Here is an 18,264-nt window from a genome sequence, read left to right as displayed (position 1 = left end):
GCCATTTCTCCTATTAAAAAAAATAAAACACAAAACACATACAAGTCAATGGTTCTAATGAAGTTGAACCCCTACCACATATTACATACAAAAATTAACTCAAAATGGATCAATGACCTAAATAGAAATGTGAAAACTATAAAATGCTTAAAAGAACACACAGGGGTAAATCTTCATGACTTTAGATGTGGCAATAGATTCATAGATTTAACGCTAAAAGTGTAAGAACAACAAAAATAGACAAATTGGACTTCATCAAAAATAAAAACTTTTGTGCACAACAGACATTATCCAGAAAGTGAAAAGACAGCCCACAGAATGGGAGAAAATATTTGTAAATCATATATCTGGTAATGGTCTAGTATTCAGAATATATAAGGAATTCTTACAACTCAGAAAAAGACAAACAACCTAACTGACAATGAGCAAAGGATTTTAATAGAAATTTTTCCAAAGAAGATATATAAATCACCAACAAGCACATGAAAAGATGCTTAGCCTCATTAGTCATTAGGAGAATGCAAATAAAAACCACAACGGACAGACCATTTCATACCTACTAAGATGGATCTAATAATTAAAAACAATAATAATGGAAAATAAAAGTTGGTAAGGATGTGGAGAAATTGGAACCCTCATACGTTGCTGGTGGGAATGTAAAATGGTGTAACCACTGTGGAAAACAGTTTGGTGGTTCTTCAAAAAGTTAAACATAGAATTACCATGTGATGGCCAGGCTTGGTGGCTAACACCTGTAATCCTGACACTTTGGGAGGCTGAGGTAGGCAGATCACTTGAGGTCAGGAGTTCAAGACCAGCCTGGCCAACGTGGCAAAACCCCATGTCTACTAAAAATACAAAAATTATCCAGGCATGGTGGCATGTGCCTGTAATCCCAGCAACTCAGGAGGCTGAGGCAAGAGAATCCCTTGAACCCAGGAGGCGGAAGTTGCGGTGAGCTTACTACACTCCAGCCTGGGAGACAGAGTAAGACTCTGTCTCAAAAAAAAGAAAAAGAATTACCATATGACTCAACAATTCTACTCCTAAGTATATGCCCCCAATAACTGAAAGCAGATACAAATAGTTGTGCACAGATATTCATAGTAGCATTATTCAGAATAGCCAAAACAGGGAAACAGCCCAGGTGCCTATCAACAGGTGAATGGATAAACAAATTGTGGTATAACCATACAATGGAATATTATTCAGCCATAAAAAAGAACGAAATACTGATACATGCTACAACGTGGATGAACTTCGAAAGCAATATACTAAGAAAAAGAAGCCAGTTATAAATGATCACAATAATGTATGATTCCATATATGTGAAATATTCAGAATAGGTAAATCCATCGAGACAGAAGGCAGATTAACATTGCCTGAGGCTGGGGGAGGATGGAATAGGGAATGAATGCCTAATGGATGCAGGGTTTTCTTTTGGGGTGATGAAAAAGTTTTGGTATTAGACAGAGGTGGTGGTTGCAGAACATTGTTTAAATGGCTAATTGTATGTTACATGGATTTCACCTAAATTAAAAGAAAATCATCAGGTTACTCATATCTACAAAGTACAATTGAAATCAAGCTCTTTAGAAGTCAGAGTCCTCCACAGCTGGCCTTTAACTAGCCTCTGTAGCCTATCTTCTACCTCTCTCCTACTATTTTAATCATTACTGCTACCACCACCATGATACTGCATGGGATCCCGTTGACTCCCAATGTGTCATATATGCTCTGCCTCTGCTTCCAAGCTCACCAGTGTGCTTTGGGAAGTCTCCACCAGCTGTTCCAGCCCACAGTCCTCTCTCGACTCCAGTGGCTCTTAACTTTATGCCCTGCACATGTATACATATGCAACAAACCTGCACGTTGTGCACATGTACCGTAGAACTTAAAGTATAATAATAAGTTAAAAAAACAAACTTTATGCCCTTGACACTCAGAGCATAGTACCTGCTTGGAATCCCCTGGGAGCTTGGAAGAAAGGTGGAATCTTGAGTTCCCGCTGCAGACACACTGAACAAGATCTTCAAATTATTTTAGTGCATATTAATGTTTGAGAAGTGCTGGTTTGTACTAGTGGGCCCCAAGTCAGGCTGTGGATCAGAATCACTTGGTAAGCTACGTTTATGTATATTATATTCAATAATACATGTACATGGTGAAATTACAAGCTGTACATATACAAAAAAGGTGAAAAAAGTAAGTTTCCCTCCAATTTCAGTTCCTCGGATTTCCAGCCCAGAGGCCATCTCTCTTAATGTTTCTTGTGTATTTTTCCTCCTTCTATGCATATGCAAGCATATATGTACATATGTATTTCCTGCCCTCATTTTGATTTTACACAAGTGGTAACGCACTGTGCACATGGATTTGCACTTTTCACTCAACAATATATCATGGAGATTATTTTAGCACATGTTGAACTGCCCAATATTCTTCTTAGTGACTGCATAGCAGTCGTTGTAAAGTTGTATAGTTGTAATATACGTAATTTATTTATGTTCAAACCATTGGCTAGGCACAGTGGCTAAAGACTATAATCCCAACACTTTGGGAGGCTGAGGCAGAAGGATTGCATGAACCCAGGAGTTTGAGACAAGACTGGACAACGTAAAAAAAAAAATTAAAAAATTAATTGGGCATGGTGGCATGCACCTGTGGCCCCAGCCACTCAGGGGCTGAGGTGGAGGGATTGCTTTAGCCTGGGAGGTTGATGCTGCAGTGAGCTATGTCCTGCCACTGCACTCCAGCCTGGGAGACAGAGCAAAACCCTGTCTCAAACCCCTGCCCCATTCCCCCTTCCCCTGCCCAAACCATTAAAGAACACAATATTGTCTATTACAGTGCTATGGTGGCTATCCTTTGTGTATATCTTTGAACATATGATGTGCTAATATCTATAGGATTAGAGAATTGCCAATTACGTGCACTTTAAAGTGGTAAGAGATAGTGCCAAATCCTCTCTAAAAAGAGGTACCAATTTACATTCTCAGAGAACTTTTAAAAACACAAAATTTGAGGCTACTCTGTATTTCAATTCATGAGAACTCTGTGGGCAGAGCCTGGGAATCTGCATTTTACTTCTTTGTTGATAGTGATAAAAGAAATCTGCAGAATGGAGTGGGGAACTAGAGGGCAGATGCCCCTTGGCCCCCAAGCTGCTATTCTTTTTGGGCTGCCTTGGGTTGCTATTTATCTATGTGACTGTTCTGTCTCACCACAGTGGAAGGTTCCTAAAGACAGGCCTCAGGATTGCTGCCTCTTTATATTCTTACCCTAGCACAATGCATTGTACAACAATGTTTGTTGATGATGAGTGTCAGTGGCTCATGTGATTTTTTTTTTTTAGTTCCATGGACCAAAGACAGAGGAGAATCCTGGGCCAGACCCTTTCCATCCCTACTTCCCAGCCTAAGCAGAAAAGGACATCAATGATATCTTTCTTTTCCAAGGTCTGACACAAAATATTATGAACAAATTTCTCCTCCCAGCAGCTGTTTTGTAAGATATACGTTTGCTTGGTCTGCGGTTAGTTAGGCCTGCTCCACTGAAGTTCCTTCTGAAAAAACTTTGATGACAGTTCTTTTAACACGGATAGGATGTATACAGGATGACAGAAAGATTAGTTGAGAATAATTTAACTTGCTGCTAACTCAATAATACAAATATAGAATGAGGCCGGGTGTGGTGGCTCACGCCTCCCAGCACTTTGGGAGGCTGAGGCAGGCAGATCACTTGAGCTCAGGAGTTCTAGACCAGGCGGCAACATGGCAAAACCCTGTCTCTACCAAAAACACAAAAATTAGCTGGGCATGGTGGCATGCACCTGTAGTCCCAGCTACTCAGGGCTGAGGTAGGAGGATCGCTTGAGCCCAGGAAGTAGGGTTTGCAGTGAGTTGAGATCATGCCACTGCACTGCAGCCTGGGCGACAGAGTGAGATCCTGTCTTAAATTAAAATATATATATATATATATATATATATATATATATATATATAAGATAAAAAAGGAATGAACTGGAATGAAAATCCAGGAATACTAATGAAGCTTGGAAATCACCAAATCTCATCCATAGCACCATTGAGAGAGCTGAATCTCAAGCCAGTCTCCCCCTCTAGGCCCCTTTCTAAGGATGGTGGAGAGGTGGCTTTTGTCTTCTTTGATCTTGTCCGGATCTTTCATCATCTTGATTCTGACTCTAGTACATGTTGCTGTGTTCTGGGTCCTGCTGCACACCAGGGTCTTCCTGCATGAGAGCTCATAGGTTTGCTACAAAGGCTCAGAGACTAGCCTATCTAGTCTAGTCTCTAGTCTAGAGTAGCCCCATCCCTGGCCCTGCAATTACTTAGAGTTTAGTGTTTGTGTTTGTTTGTTTGTTTTTGAGACGGAGTCTTGCTCTGTTGCCCAGGCTGGAGTGCAATGGTGTGATCTCAGCTCACTGCAACTTCTGCCTCCCAGGTTCAAGCAATTCTCCCTGCCTCAGCCTCCCAAGTAGCTGGGATCACAGGCATTTGCCACCACGTCCAGCTAATTTTTTGTATTTTTATAGAGACAGGGTTTCAGGGTTTCACCATGTTGGCCATGCTAGTCTCGAACTCCTGACCTCAGGCGATCCGCCTGCCTCAGCCTCCCAAAGTGCTGGGATTACAGGCGTGATAGAGTTTAGTTCTTAAAATACAGGTTTCTGCATCAGACACACAGTGTTCCCCAATTTGCATTATTCATGTATTTCTCTTCCTGCTCTTAACTGCATGCTCAGATGCATGCATTCTGGAGTTGGGACATCCTTTAAGTGCCCTGAAATGTTTGTAGATGTGTACTAGATCAATCCTGAAATGTTTGTAGATGTGTACTAGATCAGTCCTGAAATGTTTGTAGATGTGTACTAGATCAGTCCTGAAATGTTTGTAGATGTGTACTAGATCAGTCCTGAAATGTTTGTAGATGTGTACTAGATCAGTCCTGAAATGTTTGTAGATGTGTACTGGATCAGTCCTGAAATGTTTGTAGATGTGTACTAGATCAGTCCTGAAATGTTTGTAGATGTGTACTAGATCAGTCCTGAAATGTTTGTAGATGTGTACTAGATCAGTCCTGAAATGTTTGTAGATGTGTACTAGATGTTTGCAGATATGCTTTGCTAATTGTGTCAAGTGCTATTGAGATGTTGAGTAAGGTGACTACTGAGAACTGACCCTTGGAATTAGTCATATGGCAGGGTAGGGGTGAGGGGACATTAGCCTGATTGCAGAGGGCTCAAGAGGCAATGCGAGGAGACAAACGGGAGAAAACAAGTATAGATGTCTTTCAAGGCATTTGGCTACAAAGGAGAGCAGAAAAATGGGAAAGAGCTGGAGAAGAAGGGGTAAAGGGAGCTCTTTGAGGAGTAACAGCACGCCTTTCCCTGTGAAATGGATCCCTATTCCCAGGTCACATCAACACTGATCAAGTCCTCTTTTTTTCGACTTCTATCACACCCATAGCTGCTCTAGAGCCCCTCCCCTTAATCTCCTAAACTTACCTCAACACCAGCCTGCATTATCTTTATTGCCTTCTTTCTCCATCAATTTCTTCGTTATGTAGACCAAATGAGTACATTTCCAACAAAACCCAGGCATCTTTATTAGGAGAAAGACGGGGTAAAATTGAGCAGGCAATCACAGGATTTTCTTTAGAGGGAGGGATTGGGGTTGGGATTGGGTATGACTCTGAACACTCCCAAATTAATACATTTTTGACCCATCACCCAGGTCTCTTGGAAACTGAGGTTCCAGAAGCGGGAGCCTCTGAAGAATGTGTTTTTCATCTTGGCAGAAAGAGCTCGGGACCCCAATGCTAAAAAGCGTCACATGGCAATGAGAAACTTGGGAACCATGGCCTATGAAGCCCCTGACAAGGTAGGGAAGGAGAGTGGGGCTCAGCCAGCCCCCCAAGCCTCTCCAACCCCCTTGGTGTGGAGACTCCAGGGCTGGAGTATGGTCTCTGTTGTATTAGTTATCTATCACCCCGGAACAAACCACCGCACACTTAGCAGCTTACAGCAACACGTGTTGATTATCTCGGGTTTTCGCGGGTCAGGAGTCCAGGTGCAGCTCAGCTGGGTCATCTGCTCAGGATCTTACGAGGCTGCAATCAAGTGTCTGCCAGACTGCATTCCTTCCTGAAGCTCAGGGTTCGCTTACATGGTTGTTGGCAGAATTCAGTTACTTCCCATTGTGGGACAGAGGTTTCTGTTTTTTTGCCTGCTGTATGCCGGGGGCCACTTTCAATGCCTAGAGGCCACTCTCTCACATCAGGCAGCTCACTTCCTCCAGGCCAGCAGGAGGGTGTCGCCTCCTCCTGTCTGCTAAGATAGAGTCTTATGGGCTGGGCTGTAGTGGCTCACGCCTGCAGTCCCAGCACTTTGGGAGGCCAAGGCGGGTGGACCACTTGAGGTCAGGAGTTCAAGACTAGCCTGGCCAACATGGTGAAACCCCCATCTGTTTTATATTTTTGTAAAAATACAAAAAATTAGCCAGGCATGGTGGCATGTGCCTGCAATCTCAGGTACTCGGGAGGCTGAGGCTTGAGCAGAGATCACACCAGGCACTCCAGCCTGAGCGACAGAGCGAGACTCCATTTCAAAAAAAAAAAAAAAAAAAGATAGAGTCTTATGCAATGTAAAGTCAAGTCATGTCCGTAGGCTGGAAGCAAGTCACAGGTTCCTTCTGCACTCAAGGGGAGGAGACTCATTCAGGGTGTCACTCATTCAGGGTCATCTTAGGCTCATGACACCTCAGCGATATCAGCTGTGGGAGACAGCTGCAGGAAGGATAAACTCACAGCTGTTACCCTTCCTCGTGAATTTAAGTGATTTTTTTTCTAGCAATTTATGTTTGTTTCATAAAAGATGTTTTTCCCACCTCCTCCTTTACCATCCGCCAACTTCAGTGCCCATTTTGTCTCCTCCCCACTATAAAGGTACCTCGTTCTCCCCAGGCCCTGCGATCACCCAGGTCTGCCACCCTATTTGAAGAGCCCCACCCAGCCTCACCCACCCACATGCCACACTCCAGATTGCTCTTTCTGTTTTCTTTCCTAGGCTGAGTTGGGCTCTTGGGTTGGGTTAATGGAAGCATTTGTATTTTAATGAGAATTGTGCAGATCTTGAAAAAAGCCCTGGTCTGTTAGTTCAAGTCCTAGGTTATTAGTAGCTTAGATGTAGGGTTGCTTTTCAACCTATGGGGAGCAATTCCTGTGCTATTAATGCTTTTCAAACCTTGGTGACAGGTGAGAAAGTATAAGAAAATTGTCCTCGACCTGCTGGTGTATGGACTGTATGACCCTGTGAATTTGGAAGTCATCCATGAGAGTATGAAGACTCTGACCGTTGTTCTGGGCAAGATCCAGGGGAAAGGTTTGGGTTCCTTCTTCATAGACATCACCCTTCAGACCAGGACTTTATTAGATGATGTAAGTAAATTAGAAAAATTCTGGGTTATTGAAATCAAAATGGGATTAGAAATATGACTGTGGGGCGGGGTGCAGTGGCTCACGCCTGTAATCCCAGCACTTTGGGAGGCCAAGGCTGGTGGATCACGAGGTCAGGAGATCAAGACCATCCTGGCCAACATGGTGAAACTCTGTCTTCACTAAAATACAAAAAACTAGCTGGGCATGGTGGTGCATGCCTGTAGTCCCAGCTACACGGGAGGCTGAGGCAAGAGAATCACTTGAACTTGGGAGGTGGAGGTTGCAGTGAGCTGAGATCGCGCCACTGCACTCCAGCCTGGCAATAGAGCAAGACTCCCTCTCAAATAAAAAAAAAAAGAAAGAAAGAAAGAAAGAAAGAAAGAAAGAAATGTGAGCTGTGGGTGGTTTGTTGCTGTGGGAACAAGGTCGCTATTATTCACTTATTTATTAACACATCTTGTTGAGAGCCTAGTACTGTGCTAGGGTTGGGAGGACATATAAAGATGTATAGAATTTTATCTCTACCCCTCAACGGTTTTTTTGTTTGTTTGAAACAGGGTCTCACTCTGTCACCCAGGCTGGAGTGCAATGGTGTGATCTCAGCTCACTGCAACCTCCACCTTCCGGGCTCAATTGATCCTCCCATCTCAGCCTCCCAAGTAGCTGGGACTATAGGCACATGCCACCACGGCTGGCTAATTTTTGTATTTTTGGTAAAGATGGGTTTTCACTATATTGCCCAAGCTAGTCTCAAACTCCTGGGCTCAAATGACCCACCTGCCTTGGCCTCCCAAAGTGTTGTGATTACAGGCATGAGCCACTGTGCCTGGCGAGTTTTCATCTTAACAGAGAAGTGGGTATATGTACACTGATGATGATGTACACTGATGATGATGTACACTGATTGACTAACATGTCAATGCTCTCTTATAAATGTGGCAATAGCAATGATTAGCATCTAGTGAGCCCTCACTGTGTGCCAGGCACAGTGCTAGGCAGTTTATGTGAATCATCTCATATAATCTTCACAATAACCCTGTGAGATGGGCACTGAAATTATCTTTACTTTGTAGACAAGGAAACCAAGGCACAGAAAGGTTAGAACTTGCCCAAGTTCACAGAGCCAGGAAGTGGACATGCCACCAGCTCCTCTGACTATAGGGCTGCACTCAACTACCAGATGACAAATCGGGCTAAGCAAAAAGTGCACTGGCACATTGTTCAGCCCGAAACTGAGAAGAGTCAGAGACCCTGACTGCAAGCTAACAAGTTAGCCTGCCAGTTATTCTGTCCCTGAAAGACAAGACCTACAGAACAGCAAACAGAACTTTTATTTACTCCCAGAGAGATTTGCATCATCTCCCCACGCCCTAATTCTCTCTGGAGCCACATGGCGAGAGCCAGATGTGTCAGCAGCGCAGAAGGGGAGAAGAGGCCTTGACCTTATGTAACTTGGAGCTCATATAGGAGCTGGGCACATGTGTCCCACCTGCTCCAGAGACACAGAGGGATTTTTGCTCTTGAATGTAAGCCAGTCCTCTCTGGGGAGGGAGCGGGCGAAGGTCCCTACTTACCACCCTGAAGTGTAAGCAGATGTCTCCAGGGAGATGGCTCTAAATCTCTTGGAGGTGCCATCTGAACTTCGAGGACTTGTTAGTCATTCAACCACTATTTTTTTTTTTTTTTTGAGTCAGGGTCTCGCTGTATTGCCCAGGCTGGAGTGCAGTGGCAGGAACACAGCTCACTGCAGCCTCAACCTCCCAGGCTCAAGTGATCCTTCCACCTCAGCCTCCTGAGTGGCTGGGACCACAAGTGCATGCCACTATGCCTGGCTAATTTTTGTAGTTTTTGTAGAGATGGGGTCTTGCTATGTTGCCCAGGCTGGTCTCTAACTGGGCTCAAGCAATTCTCCCATCTCGGCCTCCCAAAAGGCTGGGATTTCAGGCATGAGACATGTGCCTGGCCTTCAACCATTTTTTTAAACCCTGGTTGCCTGGAATTTTTGAGCATAAATTCCTGGCCATGTAGAAACACAGAAATTCTTATGCAGAGCTGTTTGCTGACAGTTTACATCTCGATTACAGATAGCACTCTTCACTATCTGAGGCCATGAAGCTCACCCGTGCGTGTGTTCCCAGTTAGATAGTTGTCAGACTCCTAAGGGGACGAACATCTGTCTTACATGTCTGTACATCTTAAAGCATTAGGGTATGGCTTTGAATGGGGTACATTCTCCATTAAAATTAGTTACACACACACACACTACAAACACACACACTCTCACTGATAGAACTGTGAAGATAATACAACCCTAAGCCAGGCATGGTCGTGTGTGCCTGTAAGCCCAGCTTCTTAGGAGGCTGAGGCATGAGGGTCACTTGAGCCCAGGAGTTGGAGGCCAGGCTGGGCAATGTAGCAAGATGCTATCTCTAAAAAAACAAAAAAGCAAACAAAAAAAAACCCTAAGACAATTTCTGTATGCATCATGTGCTAAATTTTTAAAAGATACTTCACAATATGATTAGTGGTCCTCAGTCTTGCTGGGTCTCTGTGACCCCCAGTTCTTGGTGCTTCTTCCCCCCTGTGAAGGCCCACCCCAGCCCTCCTGCCTCTGATTTACCTGGAGGAGGACTTAGACTACAAAACACTGATATAAAAACCCGTGCACCGGAAGTCAGGTGCTTGGGTTAGTATACTGGCTCTGTTACCTGACAGTGTGATTTTGGGCAAGTTCCTTAAGTGCCTTGGGCCTTGGTCTCCTCACCTGGAAAGGTAATACTTGGACCAAATAGCTTACCTTGGAAAGAAAGAGAGGGCAGAGTCCACTGAAATGCACTCAGGGACAAACCAACCAGTCAGACTGGAAGCAGGGAGAGGTGAGAGGGTGTTGGGGGAAGAAATGTGATTATTATATCCACTGCAGGTAGGAGAAACTCAGACCAAAAGCAAAGAGAAGAGACTTGGCAAAAATGCTGGAGTAATAAACAGGGAACTGGTTGAATGAATTCTGGTGCAGAAAAGAAAAAGAGAAAAAAGAAAAGAAAAAGAAAAATGAAACCTCCTTTATGTATTGACGTAGAAAGAGCTCTCAGACTGAGAAAACTCAAGGTGCATAACAACAGTGGCATGTGCTTCCATTTATGTAAAAAATAGGGAAAGGATTATACGATATGCATCTTTCTTCTTTATTTTCTGGAGAGATACACACAAAACATAACTTTATTAGCTTGTGGGGAGGAAAATTTGGTGGCTGATGGAGAGGAGTAGAAAGTAGACCTACTTTTTCTATGAAGCTTTTTGGTTATTTTGAATTTTGGGAATTGGTAAATGTATTCTATCTCCAAAACATGAAATAATGAAGAAAAAATCTGGGAAGGTGGGAGTAGCACTAGTGATTTCCCAGGCTAGTCCTCTTGTCTGCTGGAGAAGAGGTTCATTGAAGCCTTTGGGCCCTCTTCAAGCCACCCCCACCTACCCAGCTAAATGCTTTAGACCAGATCTCACTGCCCACCCTGTAATGTACAGCCAAGATTGATGGCTGTGATGTGTTCTGATTGATGGCTGTGATGTGTTCTGATTGACTGCTGTGATGTGTTCTGACCGATGACTGTGATGTGTTCAGATGCAGTTGCCTTTTGGTAATGATCTGGCTTTCTTATTGTTTTGTTGATGGGGACCACAGGAGAATGACAGTCTGAGATACTCGGCCTTTGTTTTGTTTGGGCAATTGGCTGCCTTTGCCGGGAGAAAATGGAAAAAATTTTTCACCAGTCAGGTTAAGCAGACACAAGATTCCCTCCTGATCCATTTACAGGACAGAAATCCCCAGGTTGCCAAGGTAAGACCTTGACTCTGCAACCAACGGAGTGACATCTCCATGCTATTCATAAAGGGAGTTGCGAGTTGAGACGCCAGACCCTGGGGTTCCTGCCAGCACTGCTGTAGATGCTTAGCAGCGTTTCTGTACACATCCTAGACAAGGTGCCTCTTTGGTGTGTAATCTCTCTTTGAGCAAGAGTGTTACTTTTCATCTGCCCCACCTGCCTAAGCGCAGCACCTGTCAATGCTATTGATAAGCTCAGGGTAATGGGGTTGGGGGCAGAGAGGCACAGATTTAATCAATGGTGCAGCAGCCCGCATAATGAGGATATTTATTCATGCCCAGTTAGCTTTTGTCATTGTGCTTGGTATAGATTTCCCACCCATGGCTTCTTTTCTGTTCTGTTCTTTTCCTTTTCCTTTTCGTTTTCCTTCCTTCCTTCCTTCCTTCCTTCCTTCCTTCCTTCCTTCCCTCCTTCTCTCTCTCTCTTTTTTTTTTGAGACAGAGTTTTGCTCTTGTTGCCCAGACTGGAGTGCAATGGTATGATCTCGGCTCACTACAACTTCCGCCTCTGGGGTTCAAGCGATTCTCCTGCCTCAACCTCCTGAGTAGCTGGGATTACAGGTGCCCACCACCACGCCCTGCTAATTTTTTATATTTTTAGTAGAGATGGGATTTCACCATGTTGGCCAGGCTGGTCTCGAACTCCTGACCTCAGGTGATCCACCCGCCTCAGCCTCCCAAAGTGTTGGGATTACAGGCATGAGCCACCTCGCTGGGCTCCACCCATGACTTATTAATTTCTTCTGGCATTTTTGTTTTATTCTTGGAGAAAATGTGTCCTAACAAGGTTGGATCAACTTCAGGCCTGCTTTGGAGTGGGACTTGGTGAATGTTTCAAAACAATTGGGAGCAAAGCTTTCTACCAAACCACTTGCCTTCTTTAAGTTACTGAGAGAGAGATTAAATTTAGGAATCCAGTACTACTTTTGATGGGATAATAACAAAGGCTGTGCTAAACTATAAAGCTACGCCCTTCCCACCAGTCCCCAAATTATAGACATGGCCATTTTATAAGCATACATCCTTTAAGATTCAAATTTTGAAACTACCTGGAAGTTACTTTCACACTTTCAGTGGGCCCCTGACCACAGATTGGGTGCAATCCGCTAGGATACTTTTCCTTGCTTGGGATTATGGAACTCTTTAATAAATAAAATAGTAATATTATCTTTCTCAGGCTTGCAAAACCACATTTCGAGCCTGTTCTCCATATCTGAAACTAAAGAAGGAATACAGCTTCCAGAGTGAAGAAGATCAAAGGAACACTAAGCTCTACCGGCAGCTGGTGAGTGAGCCAGGGGAGCAGAGAGTTCTTTTCCGGTCCCTGCCCTCCCGGTGGTTAACACGGAAGGTGGCCAAGCACAAGAAAGAGTTACCCCCCATAAAACGACTCAGGCCAACTATGTTTTTCTTTATTTTTTCTTTTTTTCTGAGAAGAGCAAGTGCAGTGGCACCATCTCGGCTCCCTGCAGCCTTCACCTCCCAGGTTCAAGCGATTCTCGTGCCTCAGCTTCCTGAGTAGCTGAGATTAAAGGCATGCACCCCCACACCCAGCTAATTTTTGTATTTTTAGTAGAGATGGGGTTTCACCATGTTGCCCAGGCTGGTCTCGAACTCCTGATCTCAAGTGATCTGTCTGCCTCAGCCTCCCAAAGTGCCGGGATTACAGGCATGAGCCAGCATGCCCGGCCAAGCCAACTGTGTTTTGATTGTAATGGACCCATCATACAATGTAAATGGCAAAACGCCTAGAGGATCAAGCACAAGATATATTGGCAGTTCCAATTCAGGTCACTAGCTGGATACAGATGATGCCTCCACCTCTCCTGCTTATCCACATGCCCTGCACTGATCACTGCCTACTAGTTATATTGTCAAGGAAGTTTGCTGAATCCCGCCCTCACGCGTACCTTTGCTAATTTCTTTCAGAGCCACTATCATCCAGAGATCCTTCAGTTCTTCTACGCAAATAAAATTCTGTAAGCGCAGAACAGCAGGGAAATTGTTCTATATGAGTGCATTGCTGAGCCATCATATTCCCCTGTTTTATCTCACTGGATGCCTCTTCTGCTTGCCTCTTGGGATTGTAATGGAAACCAGGGTGCTGGGAGAGCAATCAAAGGCAAAAATAATACATGGAATTGTATGATTATATCTAAAGTAAAATTCTAGACTGCTTTCACTTATTTCATTTCCTCCCCATACAAATTTGATGAGCAGGTACACACTTTCTTTAAAACATTCCAAGTGTATATAGATTCAGTGCTTATTTCTCAGCTTTTTCTTTCTTAAGTTCATCTGTCACCTAGCTTTTATTTTTAATAATTTCTGAGGCTTAGGAGACTACTTGTTACCTTAAGCATTTTTGTTTGTTTGTTTGTTTGTTTTAGTGTATTTGCTATTGATACCTTTTCTTGCCAAGATTTATTTAAAGTTGGCCAAGATACCAAGAAGGTGGCTTGCAGGGGTATCTTTGGCTTCTCATAATTTTAAACAGTCATTGCTTTCAAGATCATCCTAAACAAGAATTAATAGACAGAAAAAGATCTATAAAGCATGTGTTGAAAATCCTCAGGCTCATGATAACTTATGGGATAACAATAGTAGGTAACACTGAGTGCTTACAATTTAGTGGGCACGGTCTAAGTGCTTTTTGAGAGTTCTATTTAATACTCATGACAACCCTATGAGATAGTAAGTACTATTATTGTTCTCATTTTGTAGATGAGAAAGCTAACACATAGGGAAATTAGGTAACTTGCCCCAGATAACTCAGTAAACAGTGGAGCTGGAATTCAAACGCGTACGGACTGACTTCTTGAGCCCATACTCAATAATCATGCCATCCTGCCTCTCCGTGGAATAACTGATGGTTGGTTGGAAATGTTAGAAACAAAACAAATGCAAACGTCTCTGCTTCTGCTCCTCTACTAAGCCCAGTTAGCTTTTGATTTTATATGTACTAAGTATACATTTTTATTAATTTATGTGAGCTGAGTGTATGTTTTTATTAATTACTTTTTGGCTATTATTGCCAATTATCTTGGTGATCAATCCTAGTTATCTGAGGAGTCACATCACTCATAAAAATCACAAGAAAAATCTCTTAGTCCCTCTCACCCTCCTTCTAACCAGATTGCATCCCAAGCTTCTACAGAAACTCTGGTACCACCCCTGAACTCAGTATCTAGGCCACACCTGGAGCGTTTTGTTCAAGACAATTTAAAACAAAGGAGATTATAAAAGCTACAGCTGGATCTTAAATGGCATTCTGAGAATCAGGAACTCAATTTTCTGCTGTAGCTCCTAGGGACAGCGTGGTGTGACACAGATGCGGGGATGAGGAGAATCCTAGGCGAGACAAGGATGTGGGAGATGGCAGATGGAGTGGCAAGTGCCAGGCAGGAATGGATTTTCTTCCTTCCTGTTTTGAATCTGAAGAATATGACAGCAAGAGATTTTAGGAGGGACACAGGCTCAAGAGCAAATGGGTGGTTCTGAGCTGTAAGCCCCCTGCCCCTCCCCAGCACCCGCTCCCCGGATGTTGGCCTCTTTGAAATTTTGTTGCAAGGTTGGTTTAAACTTGATGCAGTTCCATTAAGTGATCAGTGAGTGGTCTGAGAAATGGCTGCATGTGGCTGGCATTCAAAAAGGTGGAGATAGGGTGAGATGGGTGGGGTTACGTGCTCTAGAGAAGAAAAACCTATGCAGTTAATGTCCCTCTGTCGGTTAAAATTGTGGAAGATGCTGTTGGATTATTTGACTTTAAGATTCAATGGTAGCCTTTTATTTTGGTGGCCCCCAATGAGTCATGCCTCCTGATACTCATGTCCTTATTTAGTCACTTCTGTTTGAATCTGGGCTGCCTTTGTGACTTGCTTTAATCAGGAGATTGTGATAAATGGCACTGTGCTGGGCCTAGAAACCCTGGCTTTTTCCTCGTTTGCATTGTGGGGGAAGCCAGCTGCCACATAAGGGGTTGAACTACCAGGAACAAATGAGAGTGCCTGAGATCACCATGTGAAGGAGAATGGAGACACCCAACCCACGGCAGAGTCCGAGGCCCAGACACATGACACAAGTTGTCCCTTCCAGCCAGACCCGAGCTGTTGAAGCTACTTCAGCTGACACCATATGGAAAAGAGACGAGCGTCTCCATCAAGCCTGTCTCAATTGCAGAAGCATGAACAAAGAATCAGATGATTGTTGTTTTAAGTCATTAACCTTTGGGATAATTTGTCACACTGCAATAAGTAACCAAAGAAGATTCCTTATTATTAACTGTTGTCTTGGCTAATTTTGTTTTGCTTTTCATAAGTCTTCTTTGAGTTTAAATTCTATTTCCAGAAATTTATGTTATCATGAAATTTGGTGGCAAGAGCAAGGGACTATGTTATTTTGTTTGTTTGTTTCTGTTTCTCACCATACCTACCACAGGGCCTGGCCACGTGATTAAGGAACATTTGCTGAATGACTAAATGATTCCAAATTGTAGAGGGAATAAAGTCCAATGTCCAGTCTGCCATTTCAGGCTTTCAAACTTCCTTTTCTTCTGTTACTCTCTGTGCTTCAGCCAAGTTTGGGTCCTTTCTCTTTTCTCAACATGTCTTGTTCTCCTACACCCCCTCACCTTTGCTCAGTCTGCCATTTCCGTGTTGCGTCCCCTCCCTGCTCACCTGTGCACACCCACCTGGACTCACATGCACACACACACACACATTTCACGTGTATCTCTTATCTGTACTCCAACGCCTAGATCAAAGTCCTGATCCCCTCAATCAGGGGAGAGCTCGAGCCTCTGAATTCCCAGAACATTCTAGCAATATTATACCACTTATATCTTATCTGAAAAGTTTTTTTTTTTGTATATGTCTTTATGTTTTTTTTTTTTTTTTTTATCCTGTTAGATTGAAACTACAGAAGGCAGGGCTGTATCTTGTACCTCATTGTATCTCCCTGGTGACAGCAAAAGTACTCTGTAAATGAATGTTGATTGGGGGAAAAATGTCAGAAAGTCATCTGAAGCTGTCACTCCTTCCTGGGAGGAGCCCATTTTGACAAATGAGGGTCATCGATTTCATTCCTTATAACCAATGTACAGGTTACCTTTATGCTTGTGCATTTCAAGTTTCCCCTTCCCCACGTTTATTTGAATGCCAACCCAAAGGTAATGTTTTGACATTTCTTAATTTTGAACATTAATTTTGAACCTTATTGAGCAGTTGAATGAAAGAAAGAAAAAAGGAATGTTCAAGTGCCCCGACCCTCATGCTAAGTGCTCAGGGTAGAGAAGGAATGTTCAAGTGCCCCGCCCCCCATGCTAAGTGCTCAGGGTAGAGAAGGAATGTTCAAGTGCTCCGCCCCCATGCTAAGTGCTCAGGGTAGAGCTATGCTTGGTCCCCTGTGTCCCTGGTGCTCATGAGATGGGTCTTTCTTTATTTTTATTTTTGAGATGGAGCCTCGCTCTGTCACCCAGGCTGGAGTGCAATGGCACGATCTCAGCTCACTGCAACCTCCACCTCCTGGGTTCAAGTGACTTTCCTGTCTCAGCCTCCTGAGTAGCTGGGATTACAGGTGCCTGCCACCATGGCTGGCTAATTTTTGTATTTTTAGTAGAGATGGGGTTTCACCATGTTGGCCAGGCTGGTCTCAAACTCCTGACCTCAAGTGATCCGCCCACCTTGGTCTCCCAAAGTGCTGGGATTACAGGCATGAGCCACCGCTCCTGGCTGAGATAGGTCTTTCTTAAAGGGGAGAGGGAAGTCGTGGAGAGAGAGGAGAGAAAATGACAAAGGAGGAGGCGGAGAATCTAACAGGTGTGACCAATTCTGCTACCAAATGAGAGCAGAAGCCTGTGAACTTCCAGTTAATAGACCACTTAATTGGGGGAACGCGTCACACGTTATAAAAAAGCACTAGAATGTTTTGAAAGTGAGAAACAACAGCTGTGTAGGGTAGCTAGCAGTGTTGTATGGAAGACAGATATTTGTGCATTTCTGCATTTTCTAAGTTTGCTGCAATGAGCGTGTATTACTTTTATAGTTATAAAACACATGCAAAGTGCCCTTTTAAAATGAAAAAAAGTCCATGAGTGTAAGTGATAATATGCTTTGGAAAGCCTGGGATGGTTATTGTTTACTCTCAATAGTATGTGTTTGCCTTTGTCCTTTTGAGACATTTTGTTTTAATCTGTTGATCACAATAACCTGTTGATAATATAACTTGATGACAAATAAAATGACTTATGATTGATTATCATTTTATTTATGTTACTGAACTTACATTAATTTTGTCTGACCACAGTACAGTAAACATTTTGTTCCTTTATTTACATGTTAAATGGTTTCAGGAAAACCCTGGGTTCTAGATAAACCCAACACATCCTAATTTACTGAGGAGGGATGATTTGATATGCAAAGGCACCTATTATTTACCAAGTTAAGCACTTGGGAGTTAAGACTCCCAAGCCAGACTTCTAAGATTCCTTATAATAAACACCAACCTAGAATTTCCCATGATGCTTCCTCAATTCCTACTGTCTGGAATACTTTCCAGTTCCTTGGTTCTATCAGCCATTCCCTGGACTGATTCCAAATGCCCATTTCTTCAGAGGTAGAGCAGAGCTGCTGGGAGAATGCAGCCTGGCTCTGCCGTTTAGCCAGGTGTGGGCAAGTCAGCGCACCAAGCCTCAGTGTGCTGATCTGTGAAATGGAGACAATAACCCAATGAATAGAATTGCTGGGCTGCAAAGATTCAATTAAGTCACACTGAGCACTTGGCAGAGTGCTTGGTACATAGAAGGTGCTTAGGAAATGTTATTTTTGTTTCTCATTCCCAACAAACTCTCCAGACATTATTTCTTCTCTTCTTGAAGCTGCCCAGGTCTTCAGACAGGTCCATTGGTAATTTGAGCATTACCCTGA

General features: G+C 43.5%; 1 protein-coding gene across 8 annotated transcripts in view; it reads left to right on the top strand.

Annotated features, from left to right (window-relative positions):
- Positions 1 to 17,594, top strand: part of MRO (maestro) — a 48,019-nt gene extending 30,425 nt beyond the window's left edge. For 5 of the 8 annotated variants that reach the window (XM_054461342.2, XM_054461339.2, XM_054461341.2 and 2 more), the window contains 6 exons: positions 3,356 to 3,458; positions 5,757 to 5,903; positions 7,276 to 7,458; positions 11,141 to 11,296; positions 12,519 to 12,626; positions 13,271 to 17,594. In XM_054461342.2, the coding sequence (XP_054317317.2) occupies positions 3,360 to 3,458; positions 5,757 to 5,903; positions 7,276 to 7,458; positions 11,141 to 11,296; positions 12,519 to 12,626; positions 13,271 to 13,324 (747 nt within the window). In that variant the 5' untranslated portion in view covers positions 3,356 to 3,359 and the 3' untranslated portion in view covers positions 13,325 to 17,594. The remainder of the gene's footprint in view (positions 1 to 3,355; positions 3,459 to 5,756; positions 5,904 to 7,275; positions 7,459 to 11,140; positions 11,297 to 12,518; positions 12,627 to 13,270) is intronic. The other 3 variants (XM_054461347.2, XM_063653690.1, XM_054461348.2) reach the window with 3 other exon arrangements.
- The last annotated feature ends 670 nt before the right edge of the window (positions 17,595 to 18,264 follow it).

Source organism: Pongo pygmaeus, chromosome 17 (genome assembly GCF_028885625.2).
Source record: "Pongo pygmaeus isolate AG05252 chromosome 17, NHGRI_mPonPyg2-v2.0_pri, whole genome shotgun sequence".
In the NCBI taxonomy this organism is placed as follows: Eukaryota; Metazoa; Chordata; class Mammalia; order Primates; family Hominidae; genus Pongo; species Pongo pygmaeus.
The sequence above is the reverse complement of the archived record's forward strand: the minus strand, read 5'-3'. Positions and strand labels throughout refer to the sequence as shown.